The 25,381-nt window shown below is 38.6% G+C and overlaps 1 protein-coding gene across 1 annotated transcript in view; it reads right to left on the bottom strand.

Moving 5' to 3' along the window:
* The window catches only part of LOC122792897 (carboxypeptidase B-like), a 531,601-nt gene that overhangs the window by 430,009 nt on the left and 76,211 nt on the right, over nucleotides 1–25,381 (bottom strand). Inside the window, exon 3 of the mRNA XM_044060455.1 lies at nucleotides 7,246–7,370. Within this exon, the coding sequence (XP_043916390.1) occupies nucleotides 7,246–7,370 (125 nt within the window). The remainder of the gene's footprint in view (nucleotides 1–7,245; nucleotides 7,371–25,381) is intronic.

Genomic DNA, 25,381 nt, shown 5'->3' with positions numbered 1-25,381 from the left:
TGTAACTTAAATATATAACTTGTAGTGATTCTTATTTGGAAAAAAGCATTCTGAAAGATAGAGTACCTTTTACTGCTGGTTGTACAAGTTAGAGTCTTTTGCCATAACTACTCAACAGACAAGCCAGGTTTGATTAGCCTTTCCAACACCGGAGGAGCTGACCACAGAGAGATCAGATTTAGTAGCCATGCCAGCTGCTCTTCCTAGGGTGTGGAAGCCCAACAAAGAGCTCCATTTTGTAGAAGAATCAGGTTTTCAGCATTTACACTTTGGACATGGAGACATAACACATTCTAGCTGGGGATGTGAGTGTTCAGATATGCACGGTTATAAAGGCTTAGCATAACAGGCATTGCACAAACTTTCTGATCATTGGGGGTAGTTAAGCTTTCAAATTTCTTTTAACTCCTGCTGCATGATGATGTCTGCATTCCCTGGCTCTCACCTCATTCTCCCATTGTTGTGGGATGCTGCAGTTTGTGATACAAAGAGCTGGAAAAAGATGGAATCTTGATTGCCATGTATATGGGAATGGAATTGCCTTTTAATGGAAAGATGTTTAAAATATTTAACTTGACAGGTCATGTTCACAGTCTGGCACTGCATGATAGGTCATGTTCACAGTCTGGCACTGCTAACATTCACCTGAATTGTATTAGAATAAGTAGACAGTATGTCTGTGTAAAGAGAAATCATACTGTCATCATGTTCATACGTAACAAAAGTTCACTTCAGCTCTATACCTCTAATATAAACCCCTTGATAACTATATAATTGTCTCTGAACCTGCTTAACACTCCACCTCTTAATTATATTGTTAACATTTTCCACACTACAGGGAGTCCTCAGGTTAAGGATGAGATCCATTTTTTAGTCTGTCCTTAAGTCAAATTTGTATGTAAGTCGTAACACGTACATATGGTTCTTATTAAATGTCACTCAGTGAAGTGTTTGCCTTAGTCTAGTATATATTTTCCTTTTCTTTGTATAGAAAACACTTTAGAAACACAAATAAAAATAATCTTAAACATAATACTGTATACTGTAACTATGCTTCCTTATTTCCTATCAACATAGCTGGTTTAAGGCATCTTATTATTAAACGCAGTGCTTATGAGGACTTTTTCACACACACACAACTATACCTCTCAACTGTACAGATTTTTGCAGAATGTCCAGATTTTTGTCTCATATTTTTGGTCAGTTTTTCATAAAATTGTGGTTGTCTGGCACTGGCAAATCATTAAAGACTGAAGCTAGAAAATAATGACAGACATTTGAGTTTCAAAAATCATACCCTTCAGAAAATTAATGCTAATGCAAAACCTGTTATTCTATCATCTTTCTAAGTTTATAAGAGCAATATTTATTACAATTGTCACTATTTTTGTGTATTTGTCCCACTTTTATTAATGGCTTTGTCCAGGTTTCTTGCTCTAAGAGGTTTAGAGGTATGACACACACACACACACACACACACACACACACACACACACACACACACACACACACACACACACACACACACATATGCGCACACACACAACATAAATCATTTAAAATATGCTCCTATTGTGAGACTTTATCACCTGTTAATTTTAGGCTTATCCATATTCGTTGGGCTAAGAGGAGATGTACACAAACCCATACCTCTCAACTGTACAGATTTTTGCCTCATATGTTTGGTCTGTTTCTCATAAAATTGTGGTTTTCTGGCAAATCATTGAGGGGTTATAGTCAGAAAATAATGGCAGTCATTTGAGTTTCAGACAATACAGGGCAGAAAATTCATGCTAATGCAAAACCTATTGTTCTATCTACCCTCTAAGTTTGTAAGAGAACTATTTTAAAAGTGTTCCTATTTTGGGGCCTTTGTCCCCCCATTATTTATAGGTTTGTCCAGATTTCTTGCTGTAAGAGGTTGAGAGGTATGGGTGGAATATCAAGTCCTCTGATATATACACACACACATACACAGACACACAGACACACACACACACACACACACACACACACACACACACACACACACACACACACACACACTCTTGACCCTACTTTACCTATCCCATAACTAACCGCCTCCTCTTATGCAACCACCAACCTCTTAACTGTTGCGAGGGGATCCCTCACTCACTCGGTCTAACTCTTCACTCTGTCACACACACAGTCTCTTCTTCATTCATACATGTATTCACTCACACACTGCTCTCACTCTCCCGATCTCTGTCACACATGCAGTCACTTCCTCATTCATACGTACATTCACACGCGCATCGCTCTAACTCTCCTGATCTCTCACACACAGCCATTTCCTCATTCATACATGCATTCCCTCACACATCGCTCTCACTGTCCCTATCTCTCACACACAGTCACTTCCTCATTCATACATGCATTCCCTCACACATCGCTCTCACTGTCCCGATCTCTCACACACAGTCACTTCCTCATTCATACATGCATCACTCACATGTTGCTCTCACTCTCTCAATCTCTCACACACACAGTTGCTCCTTCATTCATACATGCATTCACTCACACATCTTTCTCACTGTTCCAGTTTCTCACACACACACAGTCACTTCCTTAGTCATACGTACATTCACTCACTCACACATCACTCTCACTGTCCCAATCTCTCATACACACAGTTACTTCCTCATTCATACATGCATTCACTCACACATCTCTCTCACTGTCCCAGTTTCTCACACACACACACACACACACACACACACACACACACACACACACACACACACACACACACACACACACACACACACACAGTCACTTCCCTATTCATACATACATTCACTCACACATCACTCTCCCTGTCCCAATCTCTCATACACACAGTTACTTCCTCATTCATACATGCATTCACTCACACATCTCTCTCACTATCCCAGTTTCTCACACACACACACACAGTCACTTCCTTGTTCATATATACATATGCTCACACATCTCTCTCACTCTCCCAATCTCTCACACACAGTCACTTCCTCATTCATACATGCATTCCCTCACACATCGCTCTCACTGTCCTGATCTCTCACACACAGTCACTTCCTCATTCATACATGCATTCCCTCACACATCGCTCTCACTGTCCTGATCTCTCACACACAGTCACTTCCAAGATACAAGACATTCACCTCTTGAGCTTCACTCACAAGGTGAATTTCTTGGCATCTACATCTGGAACACATAATAAGTCAGTTACGACTGCCAGCCCAATCATAATCCTCTATATTAAGCACCAGGTCCTTCCAAGAACTTCCTCAACCCAACCCATTTTTCTGCCTGTTATTCTCATCCTTCCTATTTTCCCTTCATCCTACATCTCTCTTCTCCGTGGACCTTTGAGATGTCCCCACCTAAACATAGCTGTTAATATCATACACTTCTGGTATTCTTCCTTCAGCAAGTCTACTTCTAGGTATTTCTATTATTCTCCTTCTCTGTTGGCCTTAACAGTGATTTGCACTTCTTTTTATTTTAATTCCTTTCCATTTCAGACATGTCCTTTATTCTCTGCTTCTGGTGACTCATTAGCTTTCAATTTTCTTAATCCACATTAAATTCCACATACAGTTCCCCCTTTTTTGAATATTTTCTATCACATTCTTAATTCCCACCATCTTATTTCCACCATAAACCCCATCTTTCCTTGCCCCACCTAGTCCTGACTTTCCCCTTTTGCTCTGAGTATAGGATTTTATCTCATTTACTTCCCTAATATTGACTTAAAATGGTTTACTGTATTTCTGTTGCTTTATTTATTATCACCTCTGTATTTGTGCATGTATGTGTAACTTCATGCAGTACACATTGTATTATTCATGTTGCATAATCCAGGTTTCTTTCTTCCAGTATATACCTGGTAAGGAAGTATGCTACTTTACTGTGCCCTTTCCAGCAAAATATTTAAATAAATATATTGTAAATATCTATTTTTCTTATTAGGCACTACCTTTAGATACACTGTTTCATGGTATATTGTTTCATGGATCTAGAAATTACTATTTTTTCTTTGTTTGTTTCCCTTTGCAGGGGAATATTAATATTTGTCAAAGACCCAATTATTTCTAAGCAGATTTCCATGACCTACAAACAGAATTGATTCAACTTTGAATTATCATAAACATGACAAATTATTGATTCATAGTTAGCTATAAATCACTTTCCACATCCCAGTAAGACAGCAAACAATTTCTTAATGTACTTCCTGAACTCCCATAAATAATAATATACCTTTCTGATGGGTGACTTCAACGATACGATGATTAACTGGAGCACCTGTATCACAAAATGTGAGTACACCCAAGATCCCCTGACTTAGTAAACGCTAAATGCGATGTACTAATAGCTAACCAGCCCACTAGTTGTCAGAATGTTCCTGACCTCATCCTTACTTGCATTGCACTTACTTGCGCTGTTCCTATTGTCTACTTATCTCTGGTAAAATCTGATCACTGATCCGTAATCTTCTTCTTAGGGCATCCTAGAACAAACAACCTTAAATTCAAAGATTATAAAAATATAATTTTATTAAAACTATATAATGATCTCTCAAAAGTACAACTACAAGATTTTCACCTCCCCCCGCCATTGTCTCAGCTGCCAGTGTAACTTACGCCAATTAATTTTATTCCGGCATAACAAACAGCATATGCCAAATCTCCCAATCAGTAACAAATATATTGGGGAATGTAAAAATAAACCACCTTGGTGGAAGGCCAGCATTAATAATCTCTATAGTATAAGTTTTATAACAAAACAAAATCTACCTACATTAAAAACTTTATCATAAAGATCATCAAAAATCTCAGTTACCATAAATAAAAGCAAAGGGGGAACACAAATTAAAATTAGAAATAAAAACTAAAAATAATCATGTATACTTTTTAAACTAAATCAGATGATTATGAAATAATATTCAGCACTTCCCTGAAATCATTCATAATGGTATCACCCATTTCAACACTAATAGCAATGTCTTTTTGGCTTTTCCCAGTTAGGGGTCGCCACAGTAGAACTCTGGTCTGCTAATGATTATTAGCAGTGGATTTTTACAGTGCCAAGGTCCCAGCCCGATGCCCAACCTTCTTGGAAGGCACACGCACCTACCTGCATGTCTTCATCATTTATGCAGCTGCAGGGAGGACATGCAGACTCCACACAGAAGGAACTCCAGCCGAGAATCGAACTGAAGAACCTCTTGCTGTGAGGCAACAATGCTAGCCGCTGCTCCACCGCAGCCTTTGCTCACTAATGGTATTGCTAATATACTTATAGATAAATTTAGTGCCAACTTCAAACCAAAAACAGCCACTGAAGTTCCACAACTTCCAAAGTTCCTTCTGTCCCCTAAGAAAATTATGCAATATGTCCTAACTGCACACTGTAAAGCTAAAAATACCATCTCATTGGGGCCCAAAAATCTATTCAATTGCTAGATAAACATCACCAAACACACCATCTTTTAACCCTCCTTCACACTGTTCAACTTATGCATAGCCACAAGGTATATTCCCGAGGTATGAAAAGTAGCTGTTGTTATGCCTCTCCATAAAGGGGGCCACACCTCAGATTTTGGAAACAACAGAGCCTTCAGCCTAACAAGACTAATTTACAAAGCCATAGAATGCAGTAATCTAATTTCATAAACCTAATATAAAACATTATTGCACTAGACCCACAGCAATGTGCATTTGCCAAAGGGAGATCCTGCCTACTAAATTTTGTGCACTTCTTTGAGAAAGTCTTTGATGCTGCAGATAGTGGCTATGCAGTTGATACAGTGTACCTGGATTTAGCCAAGGTCTTTGGCTCTATTCTGTGTGCTGACATTTTAAATATGCTTAAAGGCCTAAATATAGGGCCTCATGTTTCCAGATGGATAGAAAACTGTCTAACAGATAGAACTTATTTAGCTTAACCTACGGGTGCTACCTCAGAAAACAAAATGGTGATCAATGACTTGCTATGACTTACTCAGTGCTGAGACCCCCTTCTGCTTGACATCTACTTCTTGGATCTCCAGATCACTAAGGTAGAAATATGCTAAATAAATATGCTAGTGACTGCAAGCTGGGTGATGTTGCTCACTCAATATCTGATACTATATTATTACAATAAGGATTAAACCATACAGATCCATAGTGTGTTAAAAATAAGCTTACAAAAATGCAAAGAAGTACACCATTGTCACCTTTGGTAAACAAATCTCAACCGCAGCTTAAAGTATAGACAGCACCCAATTCCATATTCATATCGCTGTTAGATAGCTTAGCACTTTCATAGGCAACACTCTGCTCTTTGACCACCATATAGTAATAGTAATCAGGAAATCCTTCTTTTTAGGCCAATTAATAGTTAGCTGCATCTCATTCAAGTTAAAAGAAGTTATCATACCTCCATTTATTTCCCTGATCAGATAACTTAAAGAATATAATGCCCCTTTTAGTATGCATGTATCCAAACACTTAGACCCCAGAAATTCCCAATTAAAAAGATCACCAGACTAAAGACTCTCAGCTACTTTGACAGGCATGAATCATTTCTATGCTGTTTTTATAGGTTCCTGCAGAGTGATTTATATCTAGCAGTCCATGCTGTTAAAGACAAAACCCTCCCTGATCTCCTACATCCACAAATGAAACAGGAGCACAAACACTTGAACTAATGATTGAATTTACATCAGCAAATAAAGAAGGCATGCTGAGGGACAGAATTATTACTCAGCACTTCCCCCATCTCTGGAACAATCTTCCATTATATATAAAGCAAACACCCTCCTTTCTTTAAAGGCAAACCTTGACAATTGGAGGAGTGCCCATAAAGTCATTCCAAGTCTGACTTATTTTGCCCTCTTGCAACCAGAAGAAGCCCTACGAGGGTGGGTTTGGCAAGATGGTTATGATCCATAGATGCACAATGCATTGTCAGCTATGCATTTATAAAACTATGAAAAAGTAGGAGAACAGGTCCATAGACCTTTTATGGACACAATCTGAGCCAGAGACACAGTCAGAAACTTATAGATACATAAATAGGCTTTGTGCAAGTTGAGATAAAGTGTACAGAAATATGTGTCTGGTAAGGTTTTTTAAGGTGAAGTGCATTCTCTGAAAGACACAGAGGAAATATCATGCATACGTGCATTGTCTAAATATGAACAGTCACTGTATACATTATTACAGTGTAGATTTAAAATAGCCTGATGTAACTTACTCATATTCTATTCCACTCTTTCTCAGAAAATATTGGACAAACGAAGCCTCATCAACAGCAGCATGAAAATCCACCACCATGTTTGGCGATATCTGACTTGATGACTCTGGTTTCCAGAAGTCAAGCTGATAGAGAAAATGAAGATAATGTTTTACAGATCTCATTTATAAATAATTTAAATATTTAAATACAATATAAATGCATAAAGTGGCCAGCTTGCTGACATTAAATAATAACACAAGGTATGCTAAGCAAAACTGATCACACATTTTTTTTCAGAAAAACAAAGCAATTTAGAGAAGGCACATCCAAACATAGTTCCCCAGGATTCTTGTACTGTTTTGTTTTTGCCTACTTATTTCTACTATAAATGCAATAAAGAAAAAAAGGTAAGAGCCAATAGGAGAAGCAGACTGCAACTGCTACTGCAGGACATCATTCACCAAGGGAAAAAGATGTGGCATTGCCCCTCCTACAACAACTATTCTGGCATGAGAGAAGTGACAGTTCACGTCAAGGGTTATACTGCAAAAATTCAGGGACTGCCTTTCTCAGTTAGGGATACAGAAGGCCACTCTTCAGAACCGCAGAATGTGCTAAAAATAGGATTATTTGGAGTCTGTGACATATGCAAACTGCAGTGCAATGAAACAGAGCTGTGTCATACAATGCATTCCCTGGGATTTCAGCAGTTGTCAGGAATGTGCACAATTAATGATACTTATTGAGAAAATGTATGCTGGTGGTATAATTGCTACTCTAAGATTGCGTCATTGTGTCACCACTTTGCAGAGCGATAGCGACAACATTTATATAAAAATATTATTGTACCTGTAAGTTGTATTTCCTGCAATAATATTTATAAGGATGTCTGGTATCCTCCTTATTCCCCGTTGAGAACTAGGCACCAAACCTACTACAAACACTATTACAGAAAATGCAGTTTGCAGATGTGTAGAATCCTCTGGTACATAAAAAATATGGTATTCAAAAAAGCACTATGCATGGTTCAGCATTTTTAACTATTGCTGACATATATTATGCTATCCCAGTACAGCTGAGACCTTTTATGGATGTTTTGGCAGTTTGAATTAAGGAAAGTGCCAAACACTGTTTTAGAACAATAGCAGAGCAGTATCAGCTCAGAGAGGACACAGCAGTATATATTCCTGAATGATACAGTAATTAGAAAGATAAAGAAGAGGTGAGAGGGACAGGATCTTAAGGCGTGTGCCAGGTGCTTTGGCCAGGAAGGAAAAATAACCATCTTTGAAGTTGATAGGATCAGTGCCACATGGTAGGAATACTGATATTGTTGTTGTACCTGGAGAGACAAATAAACTTGCTGTGAAAGAATCAGAAGAGTGTAGGGGTATGCAAATCTGGAGAGGGACCTTAGGTGAGCAGCAGCACTACCTTCTATCCCATTTAAACCAAATAAAATAATATTGCTGCTCACAGCATGAGTGACAAGATATTTCATAACATGGGGATCAATGCATAGTTGAAGAAGTGGTGCAGAGCTTTGGATTCATTGTGGAGTGCAGAATAATTTGGATAAATGCAAGCCTATGCTGATATGAAGGTCTTCATCAGTCTGAGATGGTAAGCAGGATCCTAGATGACAAGCTGAGCAGTTTCATTAACAAGCCTTTAAATCAACCATGGCAGAAAGGGCATTAATGGTGCCTAGAAAATATTACCCATGATTAAACTTTCATAGCAGTTTGTGAAGCAAACTCTTGCAAACACTTACAGGGGAAGGTGTACATGGTTAACTGGGGAGCAAATGTAAGAATAATATCCCCACAAATAAGACAAAACAGAGCAAGTCAGCAGAAAACAGGAAAATAATACATATCACAGCTGACACTTTGACCAAAATGTTATTCAAACTAATGACATTTGCAAAAGAGTATTTATAGTATTAAAGTAAGTGAACCATGGATGAAACTATAAATATACCAGGCATTACTGGGTATATGAGGAGTAGAGTACACAAAATAGGAAAGGGTTAACTCTTGGTATAGCATAAGGCATTGAACAGATATGGTAGGTTTAGGTGAATTTCAACAGCTTTAGTGATGCACCATGGATTCATATATCCCAAGAAGGTAGATAAACATTTGATGATTGATGTAGATGGCAGATAAGCAAAATGTTGTGTATGTGTGTGTGTGTGTGTGTGTGTGTGTGTGTGTGTGTGTGTGTGTGTGTGTGTGTGTGTGTGTGTGTGTGTGTGTACATGGACCATAACTATCTTGCCAAACCCACCATCAAAGAGCATCTCCTACCTGCAGGAGTGTAAATGGAAAGACAGTTCCAAAGAGATTGTGTTCAGATATCCAGCTCATGATAGGGAAAATGCCACGGACGTTATAGACAGCATTCTGAAAATGACAAGGAAAAGTGAAGTATTGCTGGCTGTGAACTGTAATACAGCAGATGTAGTACAACAGAATACCTTAACTGCAGTCACAGATCGCACCTGACACCCTACAGCAAAAGGAATTCAGATTCCTGGCACTGTTACATGCTGAGATGGGCCATGCTTTTAAGGCATGGTGAATGAGGAAAGGGGGAAGGTCTTAGAAATGGAAGTGGGTAATCATGTGGAAATGACTGATCACTCAACAGTGAGATTTGACATCAATCTAAATACAGATTTATGAATAAAACAGAGGGTTGTCATTTCAGGAGAGCAAACACTAACAAAATGAGGTGGTGCATCAGTGCTTCATAAAAGCTTTAAGTAATTGTTAAGGACGTGGTCAGAGATCAGTAGAACTATATCAAAACTGTCATCACAGAATGACTAAACCTACATATGATTCTAAGTAGCAAACCTCCAAAAAAGAAAAAAATATATATAGCAACTCTCAAAGCAGTTTACTTCAGAGGAGAATGAAAAACATGACAGGGTTGGGAAAATATAAGGAGTCATTGAAGAGAGAACATAAGGAGTAATGCCATATGTAATGCCACACTGCCTCATGTACACAGACAACCCTCTCCTCCTCCCAACAAATTCCAACACATGTGAGAGATGCAACCATATAGCCAAACTGGAGGCTAAGCTCTCTCAACTCAGTACTGGCATAACCAGTCAGGAGGAGAAGGAAACCATACTCACTACAATTCCAGTCTCACATAGACCTACCACGACAGCAAACCAAACACATAATCACACAAAAACATACTCGGAGGCTCTAAATAAAGATCTGCCGAAGCAGCAGAGACCTCCAAAGCAGACACCCAAGCAGCCGCTACCCCAAAACAAAACACGTGCAACACATATCTCACAAAGCCAGTGTGCCAAACAGTCACAGCCCTTAAGACTAAACAACACACCTGATACACTTGTAATAGGTGACTCTATCAGGCACACTGACATCCCGCTCACCAGGCTGAACAAGGAGAGGGTCACGGTGAGCAGCCTGTCGGCTAGGATCCGCCACATAACACAAGCACTCAGGTCACTCCAAGGCAAGTACAAATATGGCTCAGTCATTGTCCATGCTGGTGTGAATGACCTGGGGCGTGCCTCCCTGGACTACATGAAAAGAGACATAAAGGAGCTCTCTGAGCATGTAGCCCAGGCCGGTATGACCCTGACCTTGAGTAGCATCTTACCCTCACCAAGAATGATGCCACAATATGAAGACAAGATGATCAATTTCAACAATTGGCTTAAGTACTGGTGTCATTCAAAGGGGATCCAATGCCTGTCAGCTTGGGATGATATGCTCGACAAGCCACGATGCTCGCTAGGGACGGCTTGCACCTGTCACCCTGGGCTTTGGATATTGGCAAAGGCTCTTGCTACCCCATAGTGCCTTTTTAGGCAAGGCTCAAAAGACAAACCCACCTCCATAGGTATCACAAGGGATAAGAAACTAAGAGTAATGCTACTCAACGCCAGAAGTCTAAACCTCAAGATGCAACTCTCCTTAGCATGGAGAACATCGATATCTGTGCAGTAACAGAAACCTGGTTCAGGGCTCAGAGCACCCCAGCACTACCAGGTTATACCTCATACCATGCTTTTCGGCCTCAAAACTTGGACCGAACCACAAAGGAGGGGAGTATCGATATTCATCAAAGATACCCACACCTCCAGGTTGGTGGCAAAGCAGAAGCATCAGAGACTATCCATGTGCAACTAACAGTGGGTAAAACTGCCTTCCAGTTTATAGCCTGCTACAGACCACCCTCCCAAACCCAGGAACCCCACTTGGCCTTCCTGAGAACACTGGAAAATATGAAGGTCTCTCCAAACACCATTATATTGGGCGACTTCAACTACCCAAACATAGACTGGGAGCATTACTCTAGCTCCAACACCTAGCCCAAAGGTTCCTAGAATTTATAAACTCAAATGCTATGGAACAACTTGTTACCACTCCCACAAGAGGGAAAACATACTGGACCTGATCATCACCAACATGGGGACTCTATGCTCCAGACCAGAAGTGTGTCCCTCACTGGTAAGATCAGACCATAAACTAATCTCACTGGATATTCACATCCCGACCCCACCTGCCCAGAAAACCACAGTGAAAAACTTCTCTAAAGCAAATTTTACACTCCTCAAAACTGAGGTGGAATCCTTCAAAGCCCCCGAGCCTGTGGAAAATACAGCCCAGACCGCAGAATCCTTTATAAACGCATTCTATGAACACCTTCAGGAATGCATGGATCATGCGATCCCAAATAAAACCAAGACCCAATCCTCCAAAGGCAGACGTCCTGTCTGGTGGACCCCAGCCATAAACAAACTATACAATAGAAGGAGGAAGCTACTAAATGATAAAGCAAAATCCCAAAAAATGGAAGGCATCACTGATCAGTATTAGCAAAAAACTACGGGCACACATAAAATTGTCTAAGGCCAGCTTGAGAGAAAAATTGCACAGGACACTAAGGATAATCACAAGGCTTTCTTTAGTTATGTTAGGAACCTGGGTGGTAATTCCCAGATATGCTCAGAATTAGTCCAAAATGACAAAAATACACCGTACCCACAGACATTGCCAACATCCTAGCTGACAGGTTCAGCAAACTTCTCCCTCCCCACCAAAGGGCAAATATCTATCCCAGCAGAGTGCTGCCCCTGACATCTCAGATGCTCAGGTAAGAGCCGCCCTCTCCAAAGCAAAAAACACAGCATCAATGGGACCAGATGGTGTCCCGTCCTACATGAACTCAAAGAAGAGCTAAACCCAAACATAAAACTACTGTTCAATCTCAGCCTTACTACAGGATATGTGCCCAAAGAGTGGCGTACAGCAACAGTGGGCCCTCTCCATAAAGGTGGTGCCTCAACGGATCCTGGAAACTATCGCCCCATAAGCCTGACTAGCTTGGTCTGCAAAGCTATGGAAAGGATCATCATGGACCTCATAAATAAAGATATTGGGGACCTACAAACACTGGATCCTACCCAGTTCGGCTTTGTTAAGGGCAGATCCTGCCTCTTAAACCTGGTTGATTTCTTTGAAACAGTCACCAAGGCCATTGACGAGGGAAGGTGGTCCACACAGCCTACCTGGACCTGCAAAAGCCTTCGATACAATACCCCACTCAGGCATTATAGATAAGCTCACCAGCTTAAATATAAACCCCTATGTCACTAGATGGATTGCAAACGGGCTCAAGGACAGAACCCACATGGTTAGAATTGCTGGAGCCATGTCAGACTCCAAACCAGTTACAAGTGGTGTCCCACAAGGCTCAGTCCTGGGACCTCTCTTGTTCGGTATATATTTCGGAGGTACAGGCCAACACGGAAGGACTGTGGCTGACCAAGTTCGCAGATGACTGCAAACTGGGTGCCATAATCGACTCTCCAGCTGACACAAGCATCCTCCAAAAGGGCCTCATAGAAACAGACAACTGGTGCCAGTGCCATGGCCTCAAGCTAAATGCCAAAAAGTGTATAGTCATCCCCTTTGGCAAAAACAAAGTGCCCACAAATTACCACATAGGTGGAAATCCATTAAGTACAGAAGAAGTAATTAGGGACCTGGGGACCCAAGTTGATAGCAATCTCTCATTTGACAACCACGTGGCCAAAGTGGTTAGAAAAACATTTTATATAGCCCACCTAATCATGAAGGGATTCACATCTAGATCAGGGAGGTCATCGTGCCTCTTTACTCATCCCTCATCAGGCCCATAATTGAGTACAATGCCCCTTTTGGGATGTACCTTACCAGACACCTGCAGCAACTGGAAAGACCCCAAAAGTACCTCACCAAGAGGATCAAAGGGCTCAAACAGATGCCATATGCTGCCGGTTAAAGAAACTCCAGCTCTACTCAGTGGCATACCGCCTGTTCAGAGGCGATCTGTGCCTGATGTATAAAGCCATGTCCAACCCGGAATTAATGGACATGCTGCACCTCAGAAAATCCAAATCCCATCGAGCTACAGCTCGAGAGACTTGAACCTCAGCACTGAAATAAATAGGACATGCTGGAGGGACAGATTCATAACCCAGAGGCTCCCTTCACTCTGGAATAAAATCCCAGTCCAGGTTAGGCAGAGTCCCTCATTGACTCTCTTCAAGAGGAATCTTGATGAGTGGATGGGAGATCGAGGTTTACGGGTATCACTTCTGTGTCACTGTTAGATAGAGGCACAGTATACTAACCTCGAAAAAGGGCATAGCAAAATAAATTTAAAATGGGTGGCGAAAGCCAAACACATTCTGGCTAGGCTTATAAATGCCCTAGGGCAGATAGCCTAGTATGAACCTATGAACCTATGAACCTATATAAAGCAGACGGAATCAGATGGAGCAGGCAAAAAAACAAAGATCCAGGCTGGGTAAAAGATAGTTCTACCAAAATGAGAAATAATACTTTGCCATCATTACAGGAATAAACAAACATAGAACTGATCTGTATTAACAAAGGAAGATAATTGTTATATACTGAAACCAGCAAGTAATGTTGTTGAGGGTAAAATACATTATTTCAAGCCTTTCATGGGGGGAAACTAATAATGGAAGAACTCAGGAAACCCAAAGATGTACAAGACAATTAGACTGGATGGTAACATAACTATCAACTTCTTTGCTCAAGAATTGTTTACAAAGCAAAAAATATGGGGGGGGGGGGCAAAGTCCCAAAGTCTAAGGCAAATTTCAAATAATACTATGATTCACTTTAAAAGCTTAATAAAAAAAGCATGTTTTTTTATCAACATTAATTTTCTGAACAAGTGCAAAACTTTAATGACTAGCATTATTGACTGACTATAATACTCCGTGATTTACAAGAAAATCAAATGTCTTATGAGGGACAGGGCAAAACTCTGAAGCAAAATCAGGGTTGTTTTGCAAAATCATGGACTGCTGAGAGATATGAATGGAATTCACCACAAAACTCTTACAAACCTTGGACAAGAATGGGTAATATAACTAAGTAAGCTTTTTAACAAATCATAGAAGGGGCATAAGGTTCCTTATGATTAGAAAAGATGGAAGTGATTACTATCCACAACAGAGCTTGCAAGCATAACCAAAAAATGCTACAGATTTATGAGTTCAATCTCAGCTGATGGAACACTATGGAACTGCTGAAAGAGTGAATTGCATAACTGCAAAAAAACAGAGGCAGGACTCAATACATTTTGGATTTTCAACAGTCAGCTCATGGCAGATAAATCCTTGGCTAGATAACCAAGGCACTTCATCAGTAAAATGCAGTGGATGTGACTTACAAATGCTTTAGCAAGGCATTGGCTATGATGCCACATACATTTTTACTGGAACTATTAAAACAGAATGAATTCCAGTACAGAAGCTTGAGAAAAGCAAAGGGTAAGTGCTACTGTAATGATTTCTCTCTGCGTAAGACAAGGTAACCAGTGGCAATATCAATCATATATATCTATAATCTACATATAGTCTAACATATATAATATAAAATGCAGATACACACACACACACACACACACACACACACACACTTCCCTGTGTGCACATGTACAAACACATACATGCATACACGCAGACAACTTTTTGTTTATCTGCCAACTATGTCCATCATTAGAAGTTTATCTACCTTCTTGGCATGTCAACAGCACTTTAACTACACACCTGCATCCATGGTCTATCACTAAAGCTGTTAAAATTCATCTAAACCTGCCATATTTTATGCTACTCACTCTCTACACACATAAAACACAGACTCTCATCTAAATATATTTGCATATATTTAAAGAAAAAGTAATACAAGACAAAAAAAGTAAAAAAAAAATATGGGACACATGCTCCTTATATTTAAATGTAAAAAAAGTAACTTCATATACTGCAGATACAAAATTCATGGGACACAACAACACAAATATATTATAGCCTAAATTAACTCATCCATTCTGAAGTGAAATTCATTTAGTTATGAATGAAATGTTTTAAAATAATAGAAAAAGCATAAAACAATGACTGCAACTAGCCAGTCAGAAAACACCATTACCAGCATAATGTACCTGATTCTAACTTTCAAAATTAACTGAAAATAAACTAACTAAAAAAGTAATGAACTATAACATAACCTTCACTGCACTACTAAATATACGGACGCTACAAAAAATATTAAAATTTACATCAGATCTAAATACTGTAACTTGTGTGTTTTATCCTTTGAAGTCAATGGGAATCACTATTCTAACATAAAATAAAATAAATAAATAAACAGATAAATTGAATACTTGAAGATCTGGTTTGTTTAATGCACATTTCACCTTGTACTGTTGGCTTAACGACCTTGATATGTAAAGCTCATTCCCTAAATCTATAGAATAAGTTTAGCTCTAAAAATGTCTAGTTTTTCAAGAACAGACTGTTTGCATACTAAAGTGAAAACTTCTGAAATTTCTTCATCAAGGATACCTCTGTGTCTACGTCAGAACACTGCACTGATGAATGCTGACATAAGCCATTCTGTATCCAGACTGCAGGTGTCAGTAGTCAGTGACCTTCTTCTGCCAGTTGCTGACTGGTTTATCTCCAGTAACACTGTTGCTCTCCCTGTAACATTGCTTGGTCCATTCCATTACAGAGGTGCTCCTTTGTTCTCCTTGTGCTTTCAGACTGATAATGGAAGTGATTATGGTCTCCTACTCCACATTGGACTTACCGTTTTGCCAGAACTATGTGACAATGATGTGAAAAGTGCATTACAAGATACACTTTGTAGTTCTAGTTACCTAGGAGTAAAGTTGTGCATTACTTTGGTGAATTATGAAATACACTTTGTAGTTCGAGTCACCTAGGAATAAAGTTGTGTATTACTTTGGTATTACCACATATTTAAGCTGGTCAGTTTGAATCATGCTGTCAGTTATTGCATCTGTCTTTACTCTACAGTAATTTGTTTCCAAAATACTTGACTCTGCTACATTGGCTTATGCATTTGTATTTCTAATATTACATTCACCATTGCCCTTTTTCTTTTTTCCTTTGATTTCAAGTAGAGAAAGTATTATAAAATCCTGGATAGTAGAAATAATTGCAGATTTGTGAGTGATTTATTTTCAAAACAGTGTAAATTTTAGGTTAAAATATTAACACGTGACTTCACCAATAACCTGTTTAAGTTTTATTAGGAAAACATAATTTCAGTATCACAGACAAAGAAATCTGTCAGAAATTACATTATTTTAAATGAAATATATTTGGTAAAAAGTCCTAAGTGAAGTGAAGTGAAAAGCAAATTAAGATAGCAGGTGGTCCAGATAGGGTTTCACCCTCCTGTTTAAAAATCTGTGTTGATCAACTGGCTCCTGTTTTTACTCGGATTTTTAATAAATCATTAGAGCTGTGTGAAGTTCCCTTATGTTTCAAACAAGCCACAATCATTCCAGTGCCTAAACAAATCCACCGTAACAGGACTGAATGACTACAGGCCTGTTCTTTGACATCGGTGGTCATGAACACTTTTGAGTGGCTGGTGTTAGCTCACTTAAAAGATATTACAGCTCCCTCGTTGGACCCCCTTCAATTTGCTTATTGAGAGAACCAGTCAGGGGATGATGCAGTTAATATGGGTCTGCACTATATCTTGCAACATCTTGACAACCCAGGGACATATGCAAGGATTCTGTTTGTGGACTTCAGCTCTGCATTTAATACAATAATTCCAGAACTTCATCACTTGACACTCTCCCAGCTTTCCATTTCTGTTTCCACCTGTCAATGGATCACCGATTTTTTAACCAGTAGGAACCAGCAGGTAAAACTGGAGAAATTTACATCTAGCTATGGCACAATCAATACAGGTGCCCTCAGGGATGTGTGCTCTCCCCACTGCTATTCTTCACCTACACTAATGACTGCACGTCTAAGGACCCCTCTGTCAAACTTATTAAATATGCAGACAACACAACTATCATTGGGCTCATCAGGAATGGTGATGAGTCTGCATACAGATGGGAGGTTGAGCAGCTGACACTTTGGTATAGTCGGAATAATCTGGAACTGAACACTTAAAACTGTAGAGATGTCAGTGTACTTTAGGAGTGATACTACAATATTATCCCTGTCCCTTTATATTTAATACTACTGTGTCAGTTGTGGAATCTTTCAAGTTTTGGGATCTATAATCTCCTGGGACTTGAAGTGGGAGACCAATGTAGGGTCCATCATAAAAAAGGCACAACAGCCAATGTACTTTCTGCAAAAGCTGAGGAAGTTCAACCTCCCATAGGAACTGTTGATTCAGTTCTACACAGCAGTCATTGAGTCTGTTTTCACCTCATCCATAACAGTGTTGTTTGGATCTCTGTCTAATCATGACACAAATAAGTTACATCGAATAGTTAAGTCTGCTGAAAATATCATTGGTGCTAGTTTGTCCTCCTTACAGGACCTGTACTAATCCAGGGTCTTGAAAATGGCATGGAAAATCATCAGCAACCATTCACATCAGGCACCATCTTTTTGAACTATTACCATCAGCCAGGCATTATAGATTAATACGCACCAAAACAAGCAGATATAAGAACAGTTTTTTTCCACAAGCCATCAAGTTCATAAACGGTTAACTCAGCTTATTAGGCTGGAGTATTCGTTTTCCTACGCCTCTGAGAATTCTGCAGTATTGTTTACATATTGCTAATACTTGTTCCTTTCAAAGTTTATTTCAGTATTTCTTGGACTGAGTTGCATTTTGCACCTTGTATGTATATGTATATGTTTATTTACTTTTTTGTGTATGTATATGTATATTTACTTTTTTTATCTTGTTTTTAATAGCTGCATGTATGTTGTTTGTCTTGTTCTTAATAGTTGTATGTATGTCGTTTATGTAATTTATACTTGGAAAGTCACTGAAACTGGAGTCATCTTCCTTATATGTGTGCATACTTGGCCAATAAATGTGATTCTGATTCTGCTTCTGAAAAGTAAAACATAAATATCTATGATAAAAGCACCCTAAAAAGTAAAAGCCACTAATCTTTTTTACTGGCTCACTGGTTAGCACTTTTGGTAATATAACTATGAACTTGATCGGACACAAACTCAACAATTTCAAATACTTAAATACTTTGGCAAATCAGAATGTTTCAGTGTATAAAAGAAAAACAAGAACTTAGAAAACTTTCTGTATCAGTTCATACATATAATGAAACATATAGTATCACTGGATCATAAGAAATACAAGACAACTGAGTCAGAAAACCATCTATGCTTTGCCAGTGCCCACACTCATGCTACAGCCCTGCTTCTCAAAAAGGGAAAATCAGGTCTTGGAGTAAATTTATGGATAGCCATGCAATCGTCCAGATTTAATTTTGAAGTATTCTACTCTGCCCTATATTTAACTTGTTTCAGAAGTGGGGTAGGAGTTAGATATTACATTTGTATGCCCAGAGTGTTTGATTTATCTGTTGGTGAAGCTTTCTTTACCAGGTTCTTGAATGAGTGGCACTATCTAATTTGCAAAGATACAGGAGGTCAAGGAGGATGGAGACCCTAATGATACAGAACACACTGCACAGATCACCCTGCGGGATCCTATAAGAAACTACAAACTGAGATAGAAGTTAAAATAGTAGAACAGGGTAACAGCTTCAAGTATCTGGGAGGGGTGTTTGAGGAGAAGGGGAATCTGAATAAGGATTTAAAAATTAGAATCAGAGGGGCTGCAGCCAACTAGCACAGAGTGTCAGGGGTAGTGTGTGACAGAAGAATGCTAAAGAAACTGAAAAGTAAGGTGTACACAACAGTGATGCAACCAGTACTACTGCATGGTACAGGAACCTCGCAGTAAAGGCATAGCCGTTGAGGAAGCTAGCAGTGATGGAGATGAAGTGCCTGAGATGGGTGGTCGAATGCACACTGTAGGACAGATGAAGAAATGAGCACATCGGAGCAGAAACCAAAGTAGCTCCATTTGCAGAGAAGGCCAGAGAGAACAGATTACTGTGGGTCAGACGCATGTACAGAAAAGCAGAAGCCAATCTGGTAAAGAAGATGTGTGACAGATAGGAAGAAAGCAAGAGGAAACATGCATGTCCAACAAAAGGATGGATGGATTGTGTGAGGGAAGATCTGGGACAGTCAGGCATGATTGTCAAACATGAGACAGTAGCCATGAATCAAGAGAAATGGCGACATTTGACACAACACCAAAACCCCACGTAGAAAATAGGAGAAAAGGGGAATTGATGATGAGGAGGAGGAGGAAGAAGAGGTGTGTCAATGATTAGTGAAAATGCCAATTCATTTCTTCTGCTTTGCGTTATTCAGTCCTGGGTCCCAAAGGCCTGTAAAGGCGATTAGGAAATGCCTGAGTGTATTGGACTTGTTGTGATAAACTTTAAATCCTACTAGTCTCTTTTTCTGGTATTTTATTTATTTATTTATTTATGTATTTATTTTGCAAGCTGTTAAACAGGTAGGTGGGGTAGTCTATTGATTCTTTTCAACCAAGACCAGTGCTCATGTATGAACATTCAGAAAAAACAAGTGGAATTATACATGCAAGGAGGCAAACAGTAGAGGGCAAATTATACCACAAGGTTTACAATAATCATTCATATAAGCAGTAATAATTCATATGTGTGTACATATATATATAAATATATATATCGATCTATAGATATAGATATATAGATAGATACACACACACACACACACACACACACACACACACACACACACACACACACACACACACACACACACACACACACATAAACACACACACACACAGTGCCATTTTCCCTTTTCCTGGCATTGTGTAATCTCAGAATTGGTATATATAATTAGCTGGGGAAATGTGAAGTGCAGGGGTGCTTGCCCCATGCAAAACATTGTTTTTAAATTGCATGTTCCAAGATTATGTTTTGGAGCATGCACTGTGTGCTGTCAATATTTTTTCCAATTATTCTGGGTCAAGATTTTTGATGTGCACATTTTTCACTGTCACCCTTTTTAAGTGGATCCACAAACACACACATGTACATACACACACGCAACACACACACACGCACACACACACACACACAATTTTTTTTTTATCAAAGCATTGAAATTACAATCTGTGAAAACATAAATCAACAAAAATCCATCAAAATCAAATACAATGTATAGATAGATAACTCTCTTCATATATATATATATATATATATATATATATATATATATATATATATATATATATATGTGTGTGTATATATATATATATATATATATATATATATATATATATATATATATATATATATATATATATATATATATATATATATAGCAATATAGATAGATAGATACAGATATCTATACTTGAATCCAAATACATGCCACAACTGGAACTCCCACAAAGATACCTCACTAAAAAGATACAAGGCTAAAGCAACATGGCCTACATCCTACATAAACCAACTCAAAGGCCTGTCACTATACTTGGTATCCTACCAACTGCTAAGAGGTGACCTGTGTTTGGCATACAAGGCATCCTCCTACCCAGCACTGATGGATTTACTGCAAATCAGTAAGTCAAACTACTTCAGAAATACTTGGTTTGGTGATCTAAACCTCTTCTGCAACATCAACAGAATGGTTTAGAGGGACAAGTATATCTTGCAAAGGATACAGCTGCTCCAGAACTGACTCCTCATCCACATAAAACAAAGTCCATCCTTGTCCATATTCAAGTGCAACTTGGATCTATAGAAGTGAAACAAACAATTTACCCCAGGACCGTCCCCTGTACTATTAAAGGACAGGGGCATCTTCTAAATGCTTTATCCCATGCACAAGTCCCTTCTCATTAGGGATAATATATAATTATCAACCATAGGATAGGTAAGGCCAATCTATAATCAAATGGAATAGGTTAGGTCAAGCACAGAAAGGGACATTGGCAAACCTTAAAATGACCCACAAGGGTAGCTAACCTAATACTTACCTATGAACCTATAAATTTATGAGTCACTTTCCAGTCTCCAGGGACAAGACAACTCACCACTGGACTGCATACAGGTTCTGTTCTCACAGTGATGCAATAACCATGGTACAAGCAATCTTTACTCCTGTCACATCAAGCCATTGCTGTGGACTCAGATCATGATCACACAGTGTCATGATTTCCTGATACTGGATGACATTGTTTAAGATACAGAGTACCCCTTAAAGCAGCAGCCCCTTCTCTGCCTCCAGAGATATGGCCACCTCCCAAAGCAGTGATGTCCAACCACATGTCAGTGAGTCCCCTGATACCTGTCTGAAACCCACTCTGTTCTGTATGGTGTATGTGGAACGACTCAACCATCACTGCCCAGCATAGCCTTTAAGTAAAATGTCATGCATCATGTTTATTCTGTATGACATCATACTTTGACTTTGGCTGTTGTGGATGATAAGGCTTTATCTACCTCTTTAAAACCACTAATCATGCTCACAAAAGCTTTGTACCTGTGGTAGCTGCCCCTTTCACTTTGTCCTTGCTATAGCTTTGATTCAGAGAATATCTTCACTTATTGTTTGGTCTTTTTCCTGCAGGTCTTCATGATGCCAGGGCAATGCAGGTGCATAAGTTGCCACCTTTAAATGGCCCATATGTCACTGTTGTGAGTCAGAGGGCCAGGAGTGCCTCTCTAGGGTTAGTTCTAACCTGTCCTAGGCAGGAAGCTCAATTACTCACTGCAGTACAGCCTGCAATATGGCAGATGCTGGAAGAGGTGCTTGACAGAGCAGTTGCCTACTGTGTAACCAGAATTATGCCTCTTCTGGTGGAAATTGCAGATTTGTTTGCTTGATGAGACCCTACTATTGGGCTACCAGAAGAGGATTTGTCTCAAGCAGCTGATCACCCTGACCTGCCTGAACCACCTAATGGGTCCCACTGACATCCCTCTGCACCAGTCAACAGCCAGCATGTTGCCTGTATCCCAGACTATCCCCAGACATGGGTATCCCCATACCATTCTGCCACAACCTACCCCTTATGCATTGTCCACTCCTGTCATCACCATTTGTCCACCATCTGTTTGTCTCTCTTCAGCCCACGTCTCCCCCTCTTAGTGTTTGCACATCTGCTTTGCTTGTGTGAACTGTTTTATATTTGTATTCATGCCCCTGCTAACTGTCCTTCCCCATTTCCTTATCAGCCTTCCCAATATCTCCTCTCTTTCCATATATAAAATGCATTTTTGATAAACTTTCCCTCTTCAGCTCTTGGCTGGGGAAACATTGCTTTGAATGATTTTAGAATGCTTGTGATGTTATTGAATGTGATATGTTGATTCTTGTTTAGTAGGAAAGGGGTCCATTTAGTGGTTTGTTAGTCTAATAAGTAATAATCAGTGACTGAAGGCAAGGTATGGTTAGAAATAATTATTGGAGGTGGTGTTCAGATGAATCACGTGAGGCTACAGTTACTAAACTGTTTTGGGAACACAGAGATATGACATTTTTCAGTTAGCTTGGTAAGAAGGGATCATCCTAGGGTGGAGATTAAAGTGTTGAACTAATTGTGGTCAGTCTCTATCTTGTTTACATTTAGGTCACTGAGAAATCGCTTTCAGTTGTATATTAATGAAATTAAAGAGCTGTTGTAGTTTGGCTGAAGAAGCAGAGGAATATATCCTACAGTGATATATAATGCTGTAATCTACCAGTGCATATTTCTGAGGCTATCTTGGTACATTACTTTATGGAAGTCAAAATGTCAAACAAGACTGCATGAGAACAGATAACCTCTGTCTGAGAAAGTAGTCACAGTTTGCTATGAGGCACATGGAGTGCAGATCTCATGAGGGAGCAGAAGCCTGCAAGGAGGCATCCAGTCAACCTTACAGTCTTTACAGTGAATGACTTTTAACCTTACTAGATAAAGTTTGAACATGAGTAGTTAGAATAAAGCTTCTTTTTCAGACCTAAAAAATGGTTGCACTTCACCTCCCCCATGGAGTACCTTTAAGCTCTGTACAAATCTGGTCTAGTTACATATTTGTTCTGGCTAATAAGAGAAGGACGGTAATATCTGAGGCTGTTACCTGAAAATGGTTACACTGCAACCAGAACAGCTGATTTCCACTTGTTAGGGATGGCGAGCTAGCAAACTGTCAGTTGAGAGCTCCTATACATTGTATATTCCTGTATATATATATATATATATATATATATATATATATATATATATATATATATATATATATATATATATATATATGTGTGTATGTGTATTTATATATATAATTTATTTATTTCCTATACACAGCTGCATTTGGTATCATCTCATCTACCTGGTTTTCCGTCAAACAAACAAACAAATGGTATCAGCTTGTGAATCCCAATAACTTATAACTGTTTAATGCTTGCATACAGAGTACCACAGCTGGACAACTCGGCATGTTTAGGTACATCTGTGACCAGCGTGATGACTTACAACATGTAAACAAAATGAGGAGGAAGCTGTGCTTAACACATGGCTCACAGCAGAGTTAGTCTGTAGCATAATAATTAAGGTAGAAATGCAAAAGGTCAAGAAGATTACAGATGATGGACAGGGAGAGACAGACGTACAGGGCATACCTCTCAACTGTACAGATTTTCACAGAATGTCCAGATTTTTGCCTCATATTTCTGGTCCATTTTTCATAAAACTGTGGTTTTCTGCCAAATTAGTGGCAAATCATTAAGGACTGAAGTTAGAAAATAATGACAGCCATTTGAGTTTCAGACTTCAAACCCTTCAGAAAATTCATGCTAATGCAAAACCTGTAATTCTATCAACTTTCTAAGTTTGTAAGAGCAATATTTTAAAATTGTCCCTATTTTTGGGACTTTTCCCCACTTTTATGTATGGCTTTGTCCAGATTTCTTGTTCTATGAGGTTGATAGGTATGGTACAGGGACCAGGAAGTATAATAGCCATAGTTAGGGAAATTAGGGCATATAAATGGTTATACTGTGTAGTGTAAGTATATATAAATGAATATAATGTTAAAGGAAATAAGGACATATAAATGAATATAATGTTAAAGGAAATAAAGATATATAAGAGGAATATAATGTTAAAGGAAATAAGGACATATAAAAAGAATATAATGTTAAAGGAAATAAGGACATATGAAAATAAAATGTTAAAGGAAATAAGGACATATAAAAATAATATAATGTTAACAGAAATAAGGACATATAAATGAATATAATGTTAAAGAAAATGTGAACATAAAAAAGGAATGCAATGTTAAAGGAAATAAGGACTTATAAGTGAATACAATGTAATTATACATAAAAAGAACATAATATTAAAGGAAATAAGGACAAAAAGAAATATATTTTTAAAGGAAATAAGCACATATAAATGAATATAATGTTAAATTAAATAAGGACATATCAAAAGAATAAAATGTTAAAGGAAATAAGGACATATAAAAATAGTATAACATTAAAGGAAATAAGGACATATAAAAATAATATAATGTTAAAGGAAATAAGGACATATAAAAATAATATAATGTTAAAGGTAATAAGGACAAAAAAGAATACAATGTTAAAGGAAATAAGGACATAGAAAAAGATCATAACAAAGGAAATAAAAACATATAAAAAGATTATAATGTTAAATCTTATCCATTGTTTTGTTGAAATATTTTATTATCCTTTGCTAGGAAG

The sequence above is a fragment of the Protopterus annectens genome, chromosome 2.part0 (genome assembly GCF_019279795.1).
Source record: "Protopterus annectens isolate FY-2018-M chromosome 2.part0, PAN1.0, whole genome shotgun sequence".
NCBI lineage: Eukaryota > Metazoa > Chordata > Ceratodontiformes > Protopteridae > Protopterus > Protopterus annectens.
Note: the sequence above shows the minus strand (reverse complement) of the source record. Positions and strands in the feature narration are given on the sequence as shown.